The following is a 15,205-nucleotide window of genomic DNA, read 5'->3' as shown; positions in this document are numbered from 1 at the left end:
GCTCCGCTGAACGGAGTCTGCTCTCTGACCTCTGCAGAACTTGTTCTGATTAGCATGTGGCCAGTCACGTGAGAATATGGGATCATACCATTATGATCAGAGAGCTGTTCGGTAGAGCTGCAGGTCTGCTTGCAGTTTCAGTATATGAATATCTTTTCATATACTGAAAAACAGATTCCAAATAAATTAACCATTTGTTTTTGTTAAAAATCTAAAATTTGATTAAAATATGGAGTAAGAATGTCTGCTTTCAAAACAGAACAAATACATAAAATTAAGAAAGTATAACATTGAATGCAAAATGATTTATCATATAAAACATTCCTATTTGCCAAGTTATGTTTATCTATCGGGCTGCAGATGATCATAAATTAAGAGCCGTTTAGGAGCCGAAAGAGCCGGCTCTTCTTTGGGAGGCGAGCCACAAGAGCCGGCTCTATGAGAAGATCGAAATTCCCATCACTACACCGCGTGTATCGGCACTTATTTTACAATAATCACTATTCATGCTGCTATGATCTCAATCAACTAATTCTTCGCATTCTTCCATCTCACTTTCTAGTTTGATTTAATCTATAATGAAATCTGAATCACTCCTCTGTCGCATAACTTTAACCCAAACATTCACGCTAGTTTGTGTCTTAGCACAATCAGCTGTGTCCCTCCACCCACAACCGACCCGCCGGCCGAATCAGATCCTTAAGGAAATATGAACTTTTGTTTTTGCCAGGTAAAATGAATGCCTATTGTCGGAAGGACTCAGTAGAAATCCATCAGTCAAGTGTTTGTTTAAAATGTGTTATTTCATGAATTTGGGAATGCTTTTAATTTGAAAATGCTTTTGGATAACTTCCGGCAGTGCTCTGGCTCTCAGCTAGCTTAACTGAGAAATAGCAACCGTGTTGCTACACCGCTGAGAAAACACAAACAAGACGGCGGCGCTTCAACGAATATGAACGAATGCACGTCTTATTCCCGGAGAAGATTTTTTTATTTTCTCGAAAAACATTTTAAGATGTAGTACAACGAGCATGTTATCTGAACTCTCGTGATCGACTACTAATAGCCAGAGGACCCAGCTGAGTAAAATACTTTCGACTGAAAAAGGATGGATACCTTACGAGAAGCAAGAGTTTTGATACTTACTTGACATCAGTTTACCAGTTATGTTCAGTGCAACTCACAAAATGTCTTTGGAGGAGAGTGATGTCCCAACTGATGAGGACTGTGAAGAGCTGGTGAGTCTTTTACACCAAAAAGCACAACTGTTATCTGTCCATTTTTAATCTTATACTTAAACCGCGTTGTGAGATTTTTCTGTAAAATCCAGCCTGACACCTATCCATGGTTGGCTTTTCTACTAGTTAGAATATTTTATTGTAAATTCCTATTTAGTCGACATAACCTAGCCATTAGCAAACATTGACGTGCACATACTTTCTCTAAATAATAAAATAGTAATCTGTCTAATAGATTGTTTGCTACATTCTATTAGACATGTTTGCTAATATGTCCTCTAAATATTCTAAAACACATTTACAGTCGGAAAAATACAAGTGTTGGATTCCTTAAGCGTCGTGTTTTAAGGTTTGAAACAACCTGAAATGTTTTTAAATATACATTTGTCTTCTGACATTTTTTTTTGTGACTATTTAGCCTTGTTCTATTTTTTGTAGGTGGAGGAAGGTTTCACTCTCCCTTCTGATATTTCAAGCAAGGTAAACTTTATTTTTCTGGTTTATTAACCCCTTATTTTTTGTAAAAAGAACAAAAGAGGCTTTAGTTTGAAATGTATGCCTTCATCCTATTCCAACATCTCATGTTTATTAGAGAACATCGAGGAAAAAGTCTACTGGGAGGCCTTCACCTTCTCCCAGTAAGAAAGCTTGAGCTAATTTGAGACCGTTTACAGTACTGTAACAACACACTCAGCTGCATCCTTATGGCATTTTCAGGGTCTCCATATCTCTCCAGCCTGAATATGAACTCCAAAAGAGCAGCAGTGGCAGCCTGGAGACTGCCGAGGCCCTCCTTAGGGGACACTAGAGGCAACACTTCAAGGGAGCATCGCTCAGCTCACCTCACGTCCCTGAGCAACGGCCATGGTAGGCTCCATTTTAAAAACCCAGCTTCTCCTCAGAAGAGAGTTTTTCTCAGAATAGGTGGGAGAAAATGTAGTGCAACCTGACAAAAGGCCCCTTCCAATTTCTTTTGTTCTTTTAACTTTTGTTTTCTCTGCACTCTCAGGTGTGTCGTACATGGTGAGTCTAGAGTCTGCTGACAGTTCACAGCTGCTAAAACAGAAATCAAGCTTAAAGAAACACCTTTCTGCATCTAATGGTAAGAGCATGTTCATAAGTTTGCAAGCTGTGGAGCTGGAGGTCAAATTTAGTTAGGAAAGTAATAATAACAATATCACAAGTTTTGAAGTCAGTATTTTGCAATTGCAAATATTGCTTAGAGATTTCTTCGTTTTGATTCTATGCACCTATTTAATGTTTTGCAGGGTTTTCTATAGCTGCTGGTGACTCTCAGGATAAAGACAGCATGTATGATGAGATTATTCGCCTCAAAAAGGTAAAAGTCAATCAATCAAGTTTATTTGTATCGCACATTTCAGCGATGGAGTCGGGGAGAATATGTGAGCTAAAAATCACAATACTGACAGACATTACTTCACTGGAGATGGAAGAAATGAAAATGAACAAAGTTCCTGATCATTAGGAAGTGAGCACAAGCTTTTACTGTTGCCGGTGTTTTAATGTGACATATGTTTTGGTGTTGGGCATTATTAAAAGGAAGATTTCCTTTGAAAAGTATTAAACAAGATTCTTAGTTTTGGACATAATGTTTGTGTTTAAAAAAACATGAGGGGGAAACACTTTTAACCTTTTATGACACTGATGTTCTGTTGAACCACCACAGTTTGTTTAATGTGTGTATTAAAGTTATTTCCAGCTTTACACAGTTTTTTTGTCAACCAGCCAACCTACATTTCTATTGATCAATTTTGTATTTTCTTTGACATATTAAACATATTGTGTGGTTTTGATTATATTTATATATGAATATATTTGAATGTAGTGGCTTTATAAAGGAAAGTTAAAAAAAACAAACAATAAAAAACAATATTTTCTTAGAAACATTTTTATATACTTTGAATAATTAATTGAGAATACTGTACTGTTTGATAACTAGGAGCATTTGTAATATAGGTTTGATTGAATTTAAATAATTTTTTGTAAAGATGACTTTTGTTGTGAATTGGTGCTGTGTAAATAAACTGAACTGAATTGAAAGTGAATTCCAAAAAGTCGGGCCATTTTTCTGCTTTTCAATGATCTGTATGTAGTTTTCGTAGCGATGGCTAGATTGTTTTAGAATGGTCTGGATTTGCATACGTATTTATTTTATGTTGTGTTTTGTGGTCAGACTCTACAGGCTCAGAAGTCTGACAACCAGCAAATGAAAGTCAAACTGCGTCGCCTGGAGGAAGATGGTGCTAAAAGAGAGAAACAAATAGGAGAACTTTTAGACCCCACAAAAGTAGGATCACAGAATTGTTTTTAAATTTCACTATGAATGCCTTTTTTTTTTTTTTTTTTTTCTTTTTGGATTCTAAAAATGTTCCTTCAATGTTGGTTGGTAGGGCTCTGAATACATTCGTAGTTTGGTCGACAAGAGAAAGGAGGGGAGTGTGGTGAGTTTGTCCATTTTGTTGGTGAACGTACGAAACGTGTCTTAAAATATATTTATCCATCTTTTAAGATCAAATATTTTCCTTCTAGATTGTCAGTGGCCTGAAGCAGAGAATCCTAAAGCTGGAGCAGCAGTGCCGAGAGAAGGAAAACTCTTTAAGGTAAACTGGTTCTTTATTTCACTGTGATTGTACTGCTGTCTTTAGACCTGCAATATTTTGGGCTTATTCCTGTTTTCCATAGTAAACTCCAAAGTGAGCTGAGGACCACCAACCTAGAGGAGCTGAAGATCACTGTAGAAACATACCTGAAGGAGGTAATACTGCTTTTGGTGTATATTATTAAATTTGTTCAGATTTAAGTGAAGTGTAACAGAGGCTGTTAAAAAATAATTTAACAATGTTTTGTGATTCTCATCTTTCAGATTGAAAGATTGAGGATAATTTTAGATGCTGCAGAGAAAAGGTGTGAGCAACTGAAACACAAACAATCTCTTTCTTGGGAATTCATCTTGTTGCAACATAACATGCACTAATGTTTTATAAAGCTGTTCTGAAGCTAACAAATGGGGCCAACGTCTTAATAACTGCATCGGGAATCCAACATGATCAGGATTTTGTGACAAATTTCCAGTTTCTGGAAATATTTGACCTGCTGATATAAATGTAAGACTGATGCTGACTGATATTGGTTCCCTCTGCCATGAGGGGCCAAATGTAAATCTGAGCTTTCCAAAAGGCCCTCAGCCTTTCCAAATAATGCATTTTCAATGACAATTTGAAAGGACAATACAGTCACCTCTTTGTACTAGATTTATTCTTCTTGTAATCTGCTGTAAAGTCTTTCTTTCTCTGGCTCTTTTGGTGACATTAATGTGGTGCGTTCAGTGGTCACTAAAGATTTGCCGTCCAGTCACTGGTTAGGGCTGATTTAGCAAATATGCTACTTTCTGACCACCAGGCCATTCCTGTGTGATTGTTATGTGGCGAATGTAAAACATGTGCTCATTTCAGTCTCCTCCTGTCCGTTTGTCAGCAGCAGTCGAGCAGAGAGTAAATGTTCTCAGAGGCAGCAGAAAGCTTTAAGCTCCACCGTTCATCGCTTGACTGAAAACGTGAAGCATCTCCAACAGGACAACGCGGCGCTCAGAGAGGAGCTCAACACGGACGATCCTGCTGCAGGAATTAAAGGTCTTTGCGTTCTCATCTCATCTTTATGCAGCAGCTCCCATAATAACCTTTATTATGTTTTTCAAAACTTTGTTCTTTTTCTTTGTAACTTTGCAATCTAAAACATCCATTAGCTGCATTTTTTCTTCTCAATATATTCAGTATAAAATCAATAAGAAACCATGAATCATTGCTACATTATATTTAGAGTCCTGTACTGTAATTATAAGAGGAACATATGTGTCTGTGACTATAGGTTACAGAGAGTGGAGTAGACAAAGGTTGTTGAGGAGACTGTTAGAGGTGGACAGGGTAAGAGGAAGCTCCAAGTAATTGTTTATGTACAGTTTGAGGCTTCGAAGCATTAAACACTCTCACACTATCCTGTGGTATCAGAGGCTGGAGAGCAGCAGAAGACACGCCCAGTCAGTAAAGAGCAGAGCCACGTTCAATAAGGAGGCCCAGGCTATGCCTACAGAGGTCCCAGGGTTTCCCCTGGCAATAGATGCAGTGGTCTCCATGGGAACAGTCACTGAGCAAAAAAGAGAGGTTTCTGCTCTGAGGGAACGCCTCGGCCAATTGGAGGAGGAGAGGGCGGAGCTTCAAGAGAATCTGTCCAGTCAAAGGTGAGTAAGTATTCAGTTTGATAAACAACATATCTGCTTAATTAATAAACAAAATGTATGGCATCAGCCTAAGAAGGATGGGTTTTACTGGATTTTGACATTGATAAGCCTAAATAGAAAGCTTTTACACCAGGTTATTGAAAAAATGTTTTACTTTCTTTTACATTATGTTGGGGGAAAAATAGGGAATATAGTACTTTGTTTTCATAAACAAAATATGTTCTGTGACAAGTGCAAATACGAAGATGATTTAACAGTGAAAAGCTGGAGTAAACCGTCCACAATAACATGATGTCACTGGCTAATTGAAGGAAAATATTCCTCTCTCAAGTTATCATTCTTGAAAGTAACAGAAAAAAAAACATAAAGGAGAGAAGCTGTGGCCTGGTAGAAATGACTAAAGAAACTGAAAAGTGTTTGCTTTTGTCACTTATTAGGTCTTGATCAGAATAGAGAAAATCACGTGGCTATGGAATAAGTTTACTAGTTTTCTACAATTTGAATTTAATGTTGTGCCCTTCAGTATTTTGATGTGAGTAGACTTGCTGACTAAATGCACACTCATTCAAAACCATCAAGTGCTTTTTGCAAGTAAAAGTTCGACTTGAAAAATGAATTGCCTTCTTCTGAACACTGGAAAGCATTGTTTTGTTTAATTATTTGTGGGACCTGCAGATAATAAGAAGAGATGACTGTAGAGGCAGGTACAGGTTAACCTTTGCATGCTAACGCCTGAAAATCTTTAAATATTGAAATTTGAAGGAATACTGAGGGGAAGTGGTTTATTTGCAATATTTTCTTTTTTTTCCCAGCAGCTGAATAAATCCGTTTTGTGTTTTGTATTTGTTTGTGTTTCTAGTGATGAAGTGATGCAGCTGAGGAAAGAAAGAGATGAGCTGGCAGAAGAGACTGAGCGACTGAAAGCTAAACACAAAGAACAACTGGACAGAGTGGAACAGCAGCATCGGTGTGTTTGTAATCATGTACTGTGTGTCACGATGGGCCAATCAACCAACAGCCACAGAGAGCTGCAGGGCAAACACTGGAGACAAAAGTCTGCTACACTCATTACATTAAAACTGAAATATCAAGTGTTTTTGTCCCTGTATGTGCATCAACAAATAGCATCTTTTTGAAGCACTGTGTTTTGAACATGTAGTTGTGAACATTATACTTTCAGAATCCACATCATAAAAACTTTATTTATAGAAGTGATCCGTGTGGCAACCAATAATGCAATAACTGGATGTTTATGAGGATGTTTTTTAACCAATCACGTGTCGACATTTTTGCTAATACCTGTAACACATGTACCTGATCACAATTCTCTTTCTGAATTCTAACATGCACCACCAAATGAACTACCAAACAATATTTCACAAAGGATGACAATAAAAATTCACACATCTAAGCTAATTAACAATTTTATGAAGACAGATGTGTTGCAGTAATTAAGAAATCCAGGCCTACTAGTGGAATTAATACATTTTCAATAGATTTTTTTTCTTGTAAATGTTTCTCCAAAAATGTTATGACTTCTTAATGGTTCACAGAAATATTAATATTGGCAGGTTGTTGTGTTACTAGCTTCTTTAATATAATTTAAAATAGCCAGAATTGACAGGTATTGCCAAGTAATACACCATTATTACATTATTGATCACTACCACTGGTTTAATATTAGGACTACTAAATAATAAGAAAATATTTAACTGTTACACTATTGCTGAAATTAGATTTTAACCCATAGTTTTCTTACTTTTTTCTTTCTTTACCATCACACAATTTTCCCCATCAGCTCTTAGCTTTAGCATTCCAACCAATAGAAACATACTTCAGGCATTAAACTCCACTCTGTGGCTACTATGTTGCTGTTGCTTGCCATCATATGAAATAGCACACCTGCTCTGACTACCTCTTTGTTGTTTTTATCTGTTCAAATATAGATTTACAGGTTGTTTTTTTTTCTAGACAGGAGTTGGAGCAGTTATTGACAAGGATTCAAACTTTGGAGGACAGAAGCAAACTCGTACAGGCTGAGGTGTGCTCACCTTCTGCAGTGACGGAGCATCCTGAGGCTCAGCGCAGAGAAGGTCAGGAGGAGGAAGAGGAGAGGCCTGCTGGGCACCAGGAGGAGGAGGAAGGAGAGGAAGCACTGAGGATAGATGCAGAGATGACAAACAAAGAAAAGGCAGCTTTGATCATTCAGAGAAACTGGAGACAGCATAGACAGAGGGTAGGTAACACTCTATGGTCATGTAAAGGAAGTCACTGATGGCTAAGAGAAGTATTATATAAGAAACAGGGTTTTCTTCTGTGTTCTGTGTGCAGGACATTGTGATGTTACAGTCAGTGATAAGGAGCCATCTCTTCAGAGATTCGTGGCTGAAAGATTTTCTAAAAAACACAGAGAAAAAGGTGTTTCACCACACACACACACACGCACACACACACACACACACACAGACCTTTTATAAAGGTATTCATGCCACTTGAACTTTTCCATATTTTTACAAACTGTGTATTTTCATGTCATTCCATGAGATGTACCAACAAAAAGTAGGGAATAATGTGAAGCAGAAAGAAAAAGATACGTGGCTCACACACTCAGTGTGAACTGCATTTGTATTCTACTCTGATGTCTCTAAATAAAATCCATTACAGCTAGTGAATGGGTGAATGACTAACTGTAGTGTAAATCACTATAGAGTCCTAGCACTGACAAGGCGCTATACAAGTGTCGGCCATTTTATCATTTATGTTTTGTGCTGAAAATATTCAGTTTCAGTACACATAAAACAACCACTAGATGGCCCTAAAAGGCATTCATGGAGATTTGTTTCATCTCCTGCCTATGTTCATGTTCATCTTCTTTTTTCAGTCAGAAGTTTCCTTAAACAGCAAAACTTCTGGTGGACGACTGGATGTTGCTGCTTTGACATTGATTCAATCTGCCTTCAGGGGACATTTGGCTCGTTGTAGGATTGCAATAAAGAGGTTGCTCATTTTTTACGCAGAATTTTGAACAATTTCAGCCAAAATATTTTTTAGAATATTTTTGCCTGTGCTTCAGCTCAGGATTCGCTGTGCCTTCTCCAACTGAAAACTGTCCACCTGCTCCGGTACCAGGAAGTGCTGGCTTAACAGATTCTCCCAGGAGAAAAGGTAAGGTTGGTTCCCATATCTACAGTTTACATTCATCGGCAGTTGGACAAAACCAGTAGTAATTTCACACAGAAAGCCCCAGTTCAGCTAGGATTTTAACTTTCTTGCTGCAAAGCTCACTCTTTCTTATATGAGCTTTTAGAGGAATAGCAGCTGCTAATGTAATGTATTTGATTAACTGATCTACAGCAACCGTGACACCTTATAAACACAAGAGATCTGGCATTTTCCTTGGCAATGCCAAGCTAGAAAGATATTTTACAGACGCAATTGTCCTTGGCCATTGGTCTTGAAAGGATTGATAAATGACATTCAAACAATTTAAAATCCATCATTCAGCAAGAAAATATTTTGTCCAAGTGAGATCCATTTTAAGCAGGTTGTAATGTTTCCAGTAGTGTACATATCAGAAAATTAGCCCAAGGTTGGGAAGACCAACACAATGCTGAGAGAAATTGCAAGAAAAAATAAAAATCTCTCCCTCAAACTCTGCATTCTTCAGTCAGCACGTTAAAGTTTAGGACAAATATTTATCCAACAGTTTATTTGGAAGGTTTCCAACACTAAATCTAAATTAACCACTTTCCTTCTAGAAAACAGTACTTTGAGACAGATAAGAGGAAAATGAAGATAATATCTAGCATATTCTCTCATAAACCCCTCAAACTAGCTGTGATGGAGGCATGATTTATGTTATAACATTCTGTCACTGAGAGCACAGCAAAACCTTCTAATCTAACCTAAAGGTTAGGGGTGCACCGATTGCAGTTTTCTGGCCTGACTAGCAGGAAAAAATAATAGCTCATCTACCATCTGTAATCACTAGTATCATTTTGGATCAATAATAGTTATTATTTATCTAATAAATGATCAAATACTTAATAGACTCCGACAGTGTTTATCTAACAGCAGAATCATGGGCCAAACTGGGTCTTCAGCAGGGCAATTTACCCAGACAGCAGAAAATGTAGGTGAAAATGAAGGACATCTATGAGATGCAATGGCCAAGTCAAAACCCAGACGTTTAACTTTTGAACTGTTTGTTCCAGAAGGTACTATAATTTGGGCCTATTTAGGGTTTTCTATAATTTCATTGTCAATCATTGCATCTGTTTCCATGACTATATTTTTCAATCATTTTCCAGTTGCAATAATCTCCCACACCTCAGTGTAGTTTGTGTTGTGGTTAATAATCCTGTGGAGATTCAACAGTAAATCCTCCGCAGCCAACATGGGCCAGAGTCAGGAGCCTGTCTTGATTTATGCTGCTGTAAATCACGGTTCTGAACCTCCGAACTGGTCTTCATTACTTCCCTGACACCTTTATGAGTAGTGATGGATCTGTGCTCGACAGAACTCGCCCTACGCCAACCAGAGATAAAGACTGATGACGGTACTCAGCAGATCTGTGATTTGTAAAGATCTGTGGCTGCTGGATGGTCCAGAATGACCCTGTGAGACTTCAGGGACCTCCTGGTTCCCATAGCTGCAATCACTGAGGTGTGATCAGCATATGGCTCCACAGAGCAGAGTAGTGAGCTAAGGATATTTTGTTCATATTTAGCCTGCCTCTGCATTTGATGCATGATTGACTTCAGTTGAGAGAACACCGCCTGAGCAGATCTGCAGAAAAGGGGGTGTTTTTTTTGTTTTGTTTTTAAGAAACTGAGGGTCTAACACCAAGGTCTGTGTCCACAGGAGCCATTTAATATTCCAGGTTTCTGTGATATAAAGAACTTTGATTATAAGTTCTTTCAAAAGACTTTTCACATGCAACTTTACACTGATCCAGTACATTAAACACTGATCCACACTTAAGCTGAAGTTTGGTTCCTTAAATTAAAATACTCTTAATTTAACTTAACTTTATTTACCATATTTTCATAATTCATTTTTAAGAAGGATGAAAATAAATACTTCAGAGTTTGCCTGTATTACAGCCTTTACTGTACATGCGACAGTAAATCTGTGAACAAGATCAGACTGTACTTCCTCAGGTATACCTGAGGAAGCTCGGGTATTTCAGTGTTTGCCGGAAGATGCAGCAGATAAGAAATCTGTTGCGAACAGTTCAGTCTGTTCTATGGAGGCTGGCTGCACCAAGTCAGCAAACTAAGTCAAAACAAGGTAATAAAAAATGATTTTATGTTCTGGGGACTGCTATGGAAATTGTGCATAAAATAAAAAAAAATTGACAACCTAGAATATCCTCTTCACGAGACGACAACAGAACAGTGTCTATAGTCAAAGGGCTGCGGACAAGAGATGTCCTCACAAACATACATTTGGCTAACTTTGCAGGCTAGAGTGGGCAAGTGAAGATATGTCATGCTCATAGACTGAAAAACAAAATATAAAACAAAAAGTGCTTCAACAAAGTACTTAAGTGTGTGCATACTTATGTAACAAGGTTGTTGTAGTTTTTCTTACTCTATATAATACATGCCACATTATGAGAACATGCATATTCTCTTTTTTTATCAGAAATACTTGGTATTTTTACAAACACCAAGTGCTTGTTGTCTGAAGCACGTCTGTATTGGACAGTACAGTTTTTTTTGTTTTGGGGGGGAGGGTTGCATTTGCCTAAAATTATTTTTAAAATGCAGCCAGTTTCTACTTACGTCTCTGAGGATTTACTGCGACAGTTTAGAAATAACTGGTTATTTTTGCATTATTATTTTCTTTGTCAGGTTCTGCATCTCTTAGTAAAAATACAGAAAAGGAAGAAGACCTTCATCCTGTCTCCTGCAGACAACAAGCACAAGGTTAGAGGGTGAAAAAAAAAAAGATGTCAGTTTCCTCCATTTCACTGTTTTATTGACACATGAATGAACATATTATTAATAACAGTTGGGTTTGAGCAGATAGAACTTTGAAAACCTTGTCTGTTTCATTACAGCTCAACAGGAACTTCTTTTCTCAGCAGAGGTCGATGCGGATGCTGTAGTTGAATCTGATGATTCTGATGACATTGTTGTGTCTCCGTCACGTCCATTGAGAAACAGAGAAGTCCTAATGCGTTAGCTCTTTGGGTCATGTGCATCAGTGACAGCCGTCATACGCTTACTTGAAGAATCAATACGCTTTAGATGAGAATAATATTGATTACACAATATTTGCTGTCTAAAAGACTCTACACATTGAATAATCAGAATACTCTTGGGAGTCAAACTTTGTACAACGTAGAAATTTGTTGCACATAATCACTTACTATGACAGGAATGTTATAAACAGCTCCTTAGTTTTTCTTTGTGTAGCTTTGATCTAAGCAATACTCCAAACTATAAGCGATTTGTCTTCTCTGCTGTAAAAGCTGCTGCATGATGGATCCTCATTAATCTTACAGCAGCAGCCCACATTACTGTAAATTATACTGATCATGTGTCAGCACGCCTGATATGAAATCCATAAACATGACCTCACGCTGTAAAACACTTCTGAAATTATGGTTGATCTTTGAGGAATGATGAGAAACCCGTCGTCATCTGATGCACTGCAGAGCAAATCTGGAAATAAATTCTAGATCTCTCTGCTGCAATACTGAACTGTCATTCCAGTGCAGGATGCACAATGTGATTATGATGATAAATAAAGTTATGCTTGAAGAAAGATACTCATTTGTAAAGCTGTCAAAAAAAAGTTCAAAGTGCAAAGTTCTTCATAGGGGTGTGACCTAATCAATAAAATGCTGTGTTTTTATAAATATAATTTCATATTGTTTCTTATTTTGTTTTTGAGATGGTTTTCTGTTTTTAATTTTGGTGTATTTTTTTTGTTTGTTTCTATGTAAAATAAATTTTTACTGTGTTCTATAGTTGTTGTTTTTTACTTCAAAAGGTAATTAAAAGTTTTTGTTTTCTTGTTTTTGGTTTCCAGTAATTGTTCAATTCTTATTAATTTAATCTAATGTGATTTTGTTTTACTTGAGGAAATTAACATCTGGAATAAACTAACAATAAGCAGTCGTCAAGGTAATCTTAATTGTATACTATAAATCATTGTGTTGTTATTTTAAAGCACTTCTGTGCACCTTCAGCAACAATCTAAAGAATGTTTAAAAAGTAGCAGGTAGCAGAAACAGAGAACCAAAGAGAGAATGTGACAAACCTGAAGCATCAGGAACAGGAACATGAACACTAGAGAGTCTATAGGGAGAAAGATGAACCATAGTTTAGTCTGTGTTATGTATGGCGTAAAATCCAGTGCCTAAAAAGTTCTCACCTCTTTGACGTGTTGTCATTGATTTTATTGCTTTTACAAATTTATCACAATCAACATTTGGCTTCTCTGGCAAAAAGATTTACAAAAAAACTTTAATGTCAAAGTGAAAACAGATTTCTACAAAATGATGACAAAAATATTTAACACAAAGTGGCTTTAAAGGTCAGCCACTTTAAAGTGACTGACCTAATGCAACAGAGATTCGGCCAGTCAGTGCTGGCAGTCTCAGAATGAATGGATTAGAAATCACCTGAGTGCGAGAACTGAGTCTTAGGTGACCTTAATATGAAGATATCTGTATCTGGAAGGTGCATGCACTGGTTAATCACTATTCCTGGCTGCCATCACAGCATGAAGGCAAAAATAATACCTCAGGCATATCAGAGAAAAAATGATTGAAAAATATAAGCCAGGTTGGTTGGAAAAAAAAAGAACGTCCCCTGAAGTTCAGTTAAATCCGTTGTAAAGAGATGCGTGGCATTTGACACATGTACATCATTCCGCCCTCACAAACTGAGTGATCATGCAAGGAGACTGATGAGAGGACGCCAGGACACAAGGCGCTACAAACTTCAGCAGCTGAGACTCAACTGTTATTCAGATTCTTCACCAGTCGATGCTCTTAAGGGAGAGAGGCAGTGAGAAAGCCACTGCTGAAGAAAACTCACATCCGCTCAACTAGAGTACTCAAAGGCATGTGGGAGACTTGAGTGAAGTGGAAGTACTTTGGTCTGATGTGACAAAAATGGAACCTTTTGGTCATCAAACAAGATTCTGCATTTGGGAGACACCGAACACTACATGTCATCATAAATACATCACCACTACTGGGTAGCATGGTGGGGGCAGCATCATGCTATGGGAACGCTTCTTGGCAGTAAGACAGTTAGTTTTCCAGCAAGACAATGACTCAGCTAAAGCAAACAGATGTTTGTTTTTATTATCTATTCAATAAATAGTTTTGTATTTATTTTTTTAAAAGAATTGTCTTTGTTCTGGGGAAATCAGTACAAAGGTACTTTATTTATTCTAAATCCATTGTCATATTGGCATTAAAAGGTGTTTGCAGTTGTTTTGTAAAAAAAAAAACAAACAAACACACATTTTGTTTATCATGACTGGTTTGTAAAGTCAATCAAAACGGTAAAAAATCCAAGAGAGTGAATAATCGCAATACTGATTTCTGCCATCATACTCAAGAAGTTACACTATTATTGTAACTTCCCAATCAGTCTTGTCAGATTATAAGTACCTCTTGAAAATAACTTTAAGCAGATAGTAAAGACACTTTTCATTAATTCTGTTTTTAGAAAGGGTTTGTATTAGTCTGATATAATATTTTATTTCTAAATATGTTTTTATTAATTGTGAGTAGAAAATAATCATAATTAACAGAAATAAAAGCTTTCAAACATCCATCACCCATCAGACAATTAATCTATATAATGTGTTAGTGTTACCTTGTGATAAAAGTTCCTGAAATGATGATAAAATTCTAAGTTATTTAGCTATATTTTTTAGCATCCATTCATCCATTATTCTACACGCTGTGCTATAGCCTGTACTACCACCGTTTCAACGTCAGGGGGAGCCATTTTTGCGCATTTACTCATCACATGGAGAGACGTTCAGAGTGGCAAAGCTTGCCGCAAAGCCCCATCCTCCGGGGATTTCTACAGACCGTGTTTGCTTCATGCTCCAACAATATAAGCGCTAAATGTACCGAACCGACCCTCGTCGTGGAAGCAAAGACAGCTACGGCATCGGCAAACTGTTAAATAAATAAATACATGACCACATAGCTAAGCTTTTGTGTCAAATAGTTTAACCCCTAATCTGCCACAGTGGAGGACAGTCGAAGCGGTGGTGTTTTTTCGGGGGGGGGGAAATGCGTGCAGGTTTTTGTGTTCTTTTCGATGCGGTCGGGACTATAGCCGACTGGCTCGTCGCAGCTAGCTCGGTCCAGCCGCGTTGATGCCGCAGCAGCTTGTAGCCTTCGCATCCAGCTCCGCTATCACGGGATCGGGAAGACAAAAGGTGAGGAACACGCCGCTCTGGTCTCCTGGAAAGAAGGAATAAAGCTGCTGAACGAGATTCTGCGCCCGCTTGTGCTTCACTAGGTAGGTGGTATTCCTGTTCACCCACACTCAGACATGCCAGCAAATTCATTATTTGCTGCATTTTTCTCCTCATCTTTGCTTTGACGGCTCAGTCATTGCGGTAGTTTTAATAATCACAAAGCAGGAAGAAGCCAGCTAATCCGGGGTTTCCAACCTTTTTTTTTTCTCTTTTTTTTTGTCTCATCGACTGGGACAATAAATAA

At 37.7% G+C, this 15,205-nt stretch overlaps 2 protein-coding genes across 3 annotated transcripts in view; both read left to right on the top strand.

Annotated features, from left to right (window-relative positions):
- Positions 1–862: 862 nt before the first annotated feature.
- iqce (IQ motif containing E) lies at positions 863–12,369 on the top strand. Of its 2 annotated transcripts, none has more exons than XM_032563025.1 (21): positions 863–1,238; positions 1,677–1,718; positions 1,831–1,876; positions 1,956–2,105; positions 2,248–2,340; positions 2,507–2,577; positions 3,433–3,546; positions 3,650–3,700; positions 3,789–3,859; positions 3,942–4,014; positions 4,123–4,163; positions 4,737–4,888; positions 5,124–5,179; positions 5,264–5,493; positions 6,353–6,460; positions 7,465–7,729; positions 7,825–7,911; positions 8,375–8,490; positions 8,567–8,658; positions 11,352–11,426; positions 11,561–12,369. In XM_032563025.1, the coding sequence occupies exons 1-21, from the start codon at positions 1,167–1,169 to the stop codon at positions 11,683–11,685; spliced, it is 2,130 nt and encodes a 709-aa protein (XP_032418916.1). In that variant the 5' UTR covers positions 863–1,166; the 3' UTR covers positions 11,686–12,369. The 2 variants fall into 2 exon arrangements, with proteins under 2 accessions (XP_032418916.1, XP_032418915.1); XM_032563024.1 differs by having other exon boundaries at positions 4,734–4,888.
- A 2,152-nt stretch (positions 12,370–14,521) lies between these two features.
- Positions 14,522–15,205, top strand: part of LOC116720030 (protein tweety homolog 3-like) — a 35,028-nt gene continuing 34,344 nt past the window's right edge. Inside the window, exon 1 of the mRNA XM_032563026.1 lies at positions 14,522–15,002. The gene's annotated coding sequence lies outside the window, so the exon portion shown is untranslated. The remainder of the gene's footprint in view (positions 15,003–15,205) is intronic.

Source organism: Xiphophorus hellerii, chromosome 5, assembly GCF_003331165.1.
Source record: "Xiphophorus hellerii strain 12219 chromosome 5, Xiphophorus_hellerii-4.1, whole genome shotgun sequence".
Taxonomy (NCBI): domain Eukaryota; kingdom Metazoa; phylum Chordata; class Actinopteri; order Cyprinodontiformes; family Poeciliidae; genus Xiphophorus; species Xiphophorus hellerii.
Note: the sequence above shows the minus strand (reverse complement) of the source record. Positions and strands in the feature narration are given on the sequence as shown.

What these genes read in the sequence shown, in the direction of transcription:
- iqce (XM_032563024.1), top strand. Translation starts at nt 1,167, where the DNA reads ATGTTCAGTGCAACTCACAAAATGTCTTTGGAGGAGAGTGATGTCCCA. An exon ending in GAGGCCTTCACCTTCTCCCA is followed by an intron (nt 1,877 to 1,955) that starts GTAAGAAAGCTT and finishes TGGCATTTTCAG; the next exon opens with GGTCTCCATATCTCTCCAGC. An exon ending in AGATTCTCCCAGGAGAAAAG is followed by an intron (nt 8,659 to 11,351) that starts GTAAGGTTGGTT and finishes TTTCTTTGTCAG; the next exon opens with GTTCTGCATCTCTTAGTAAA.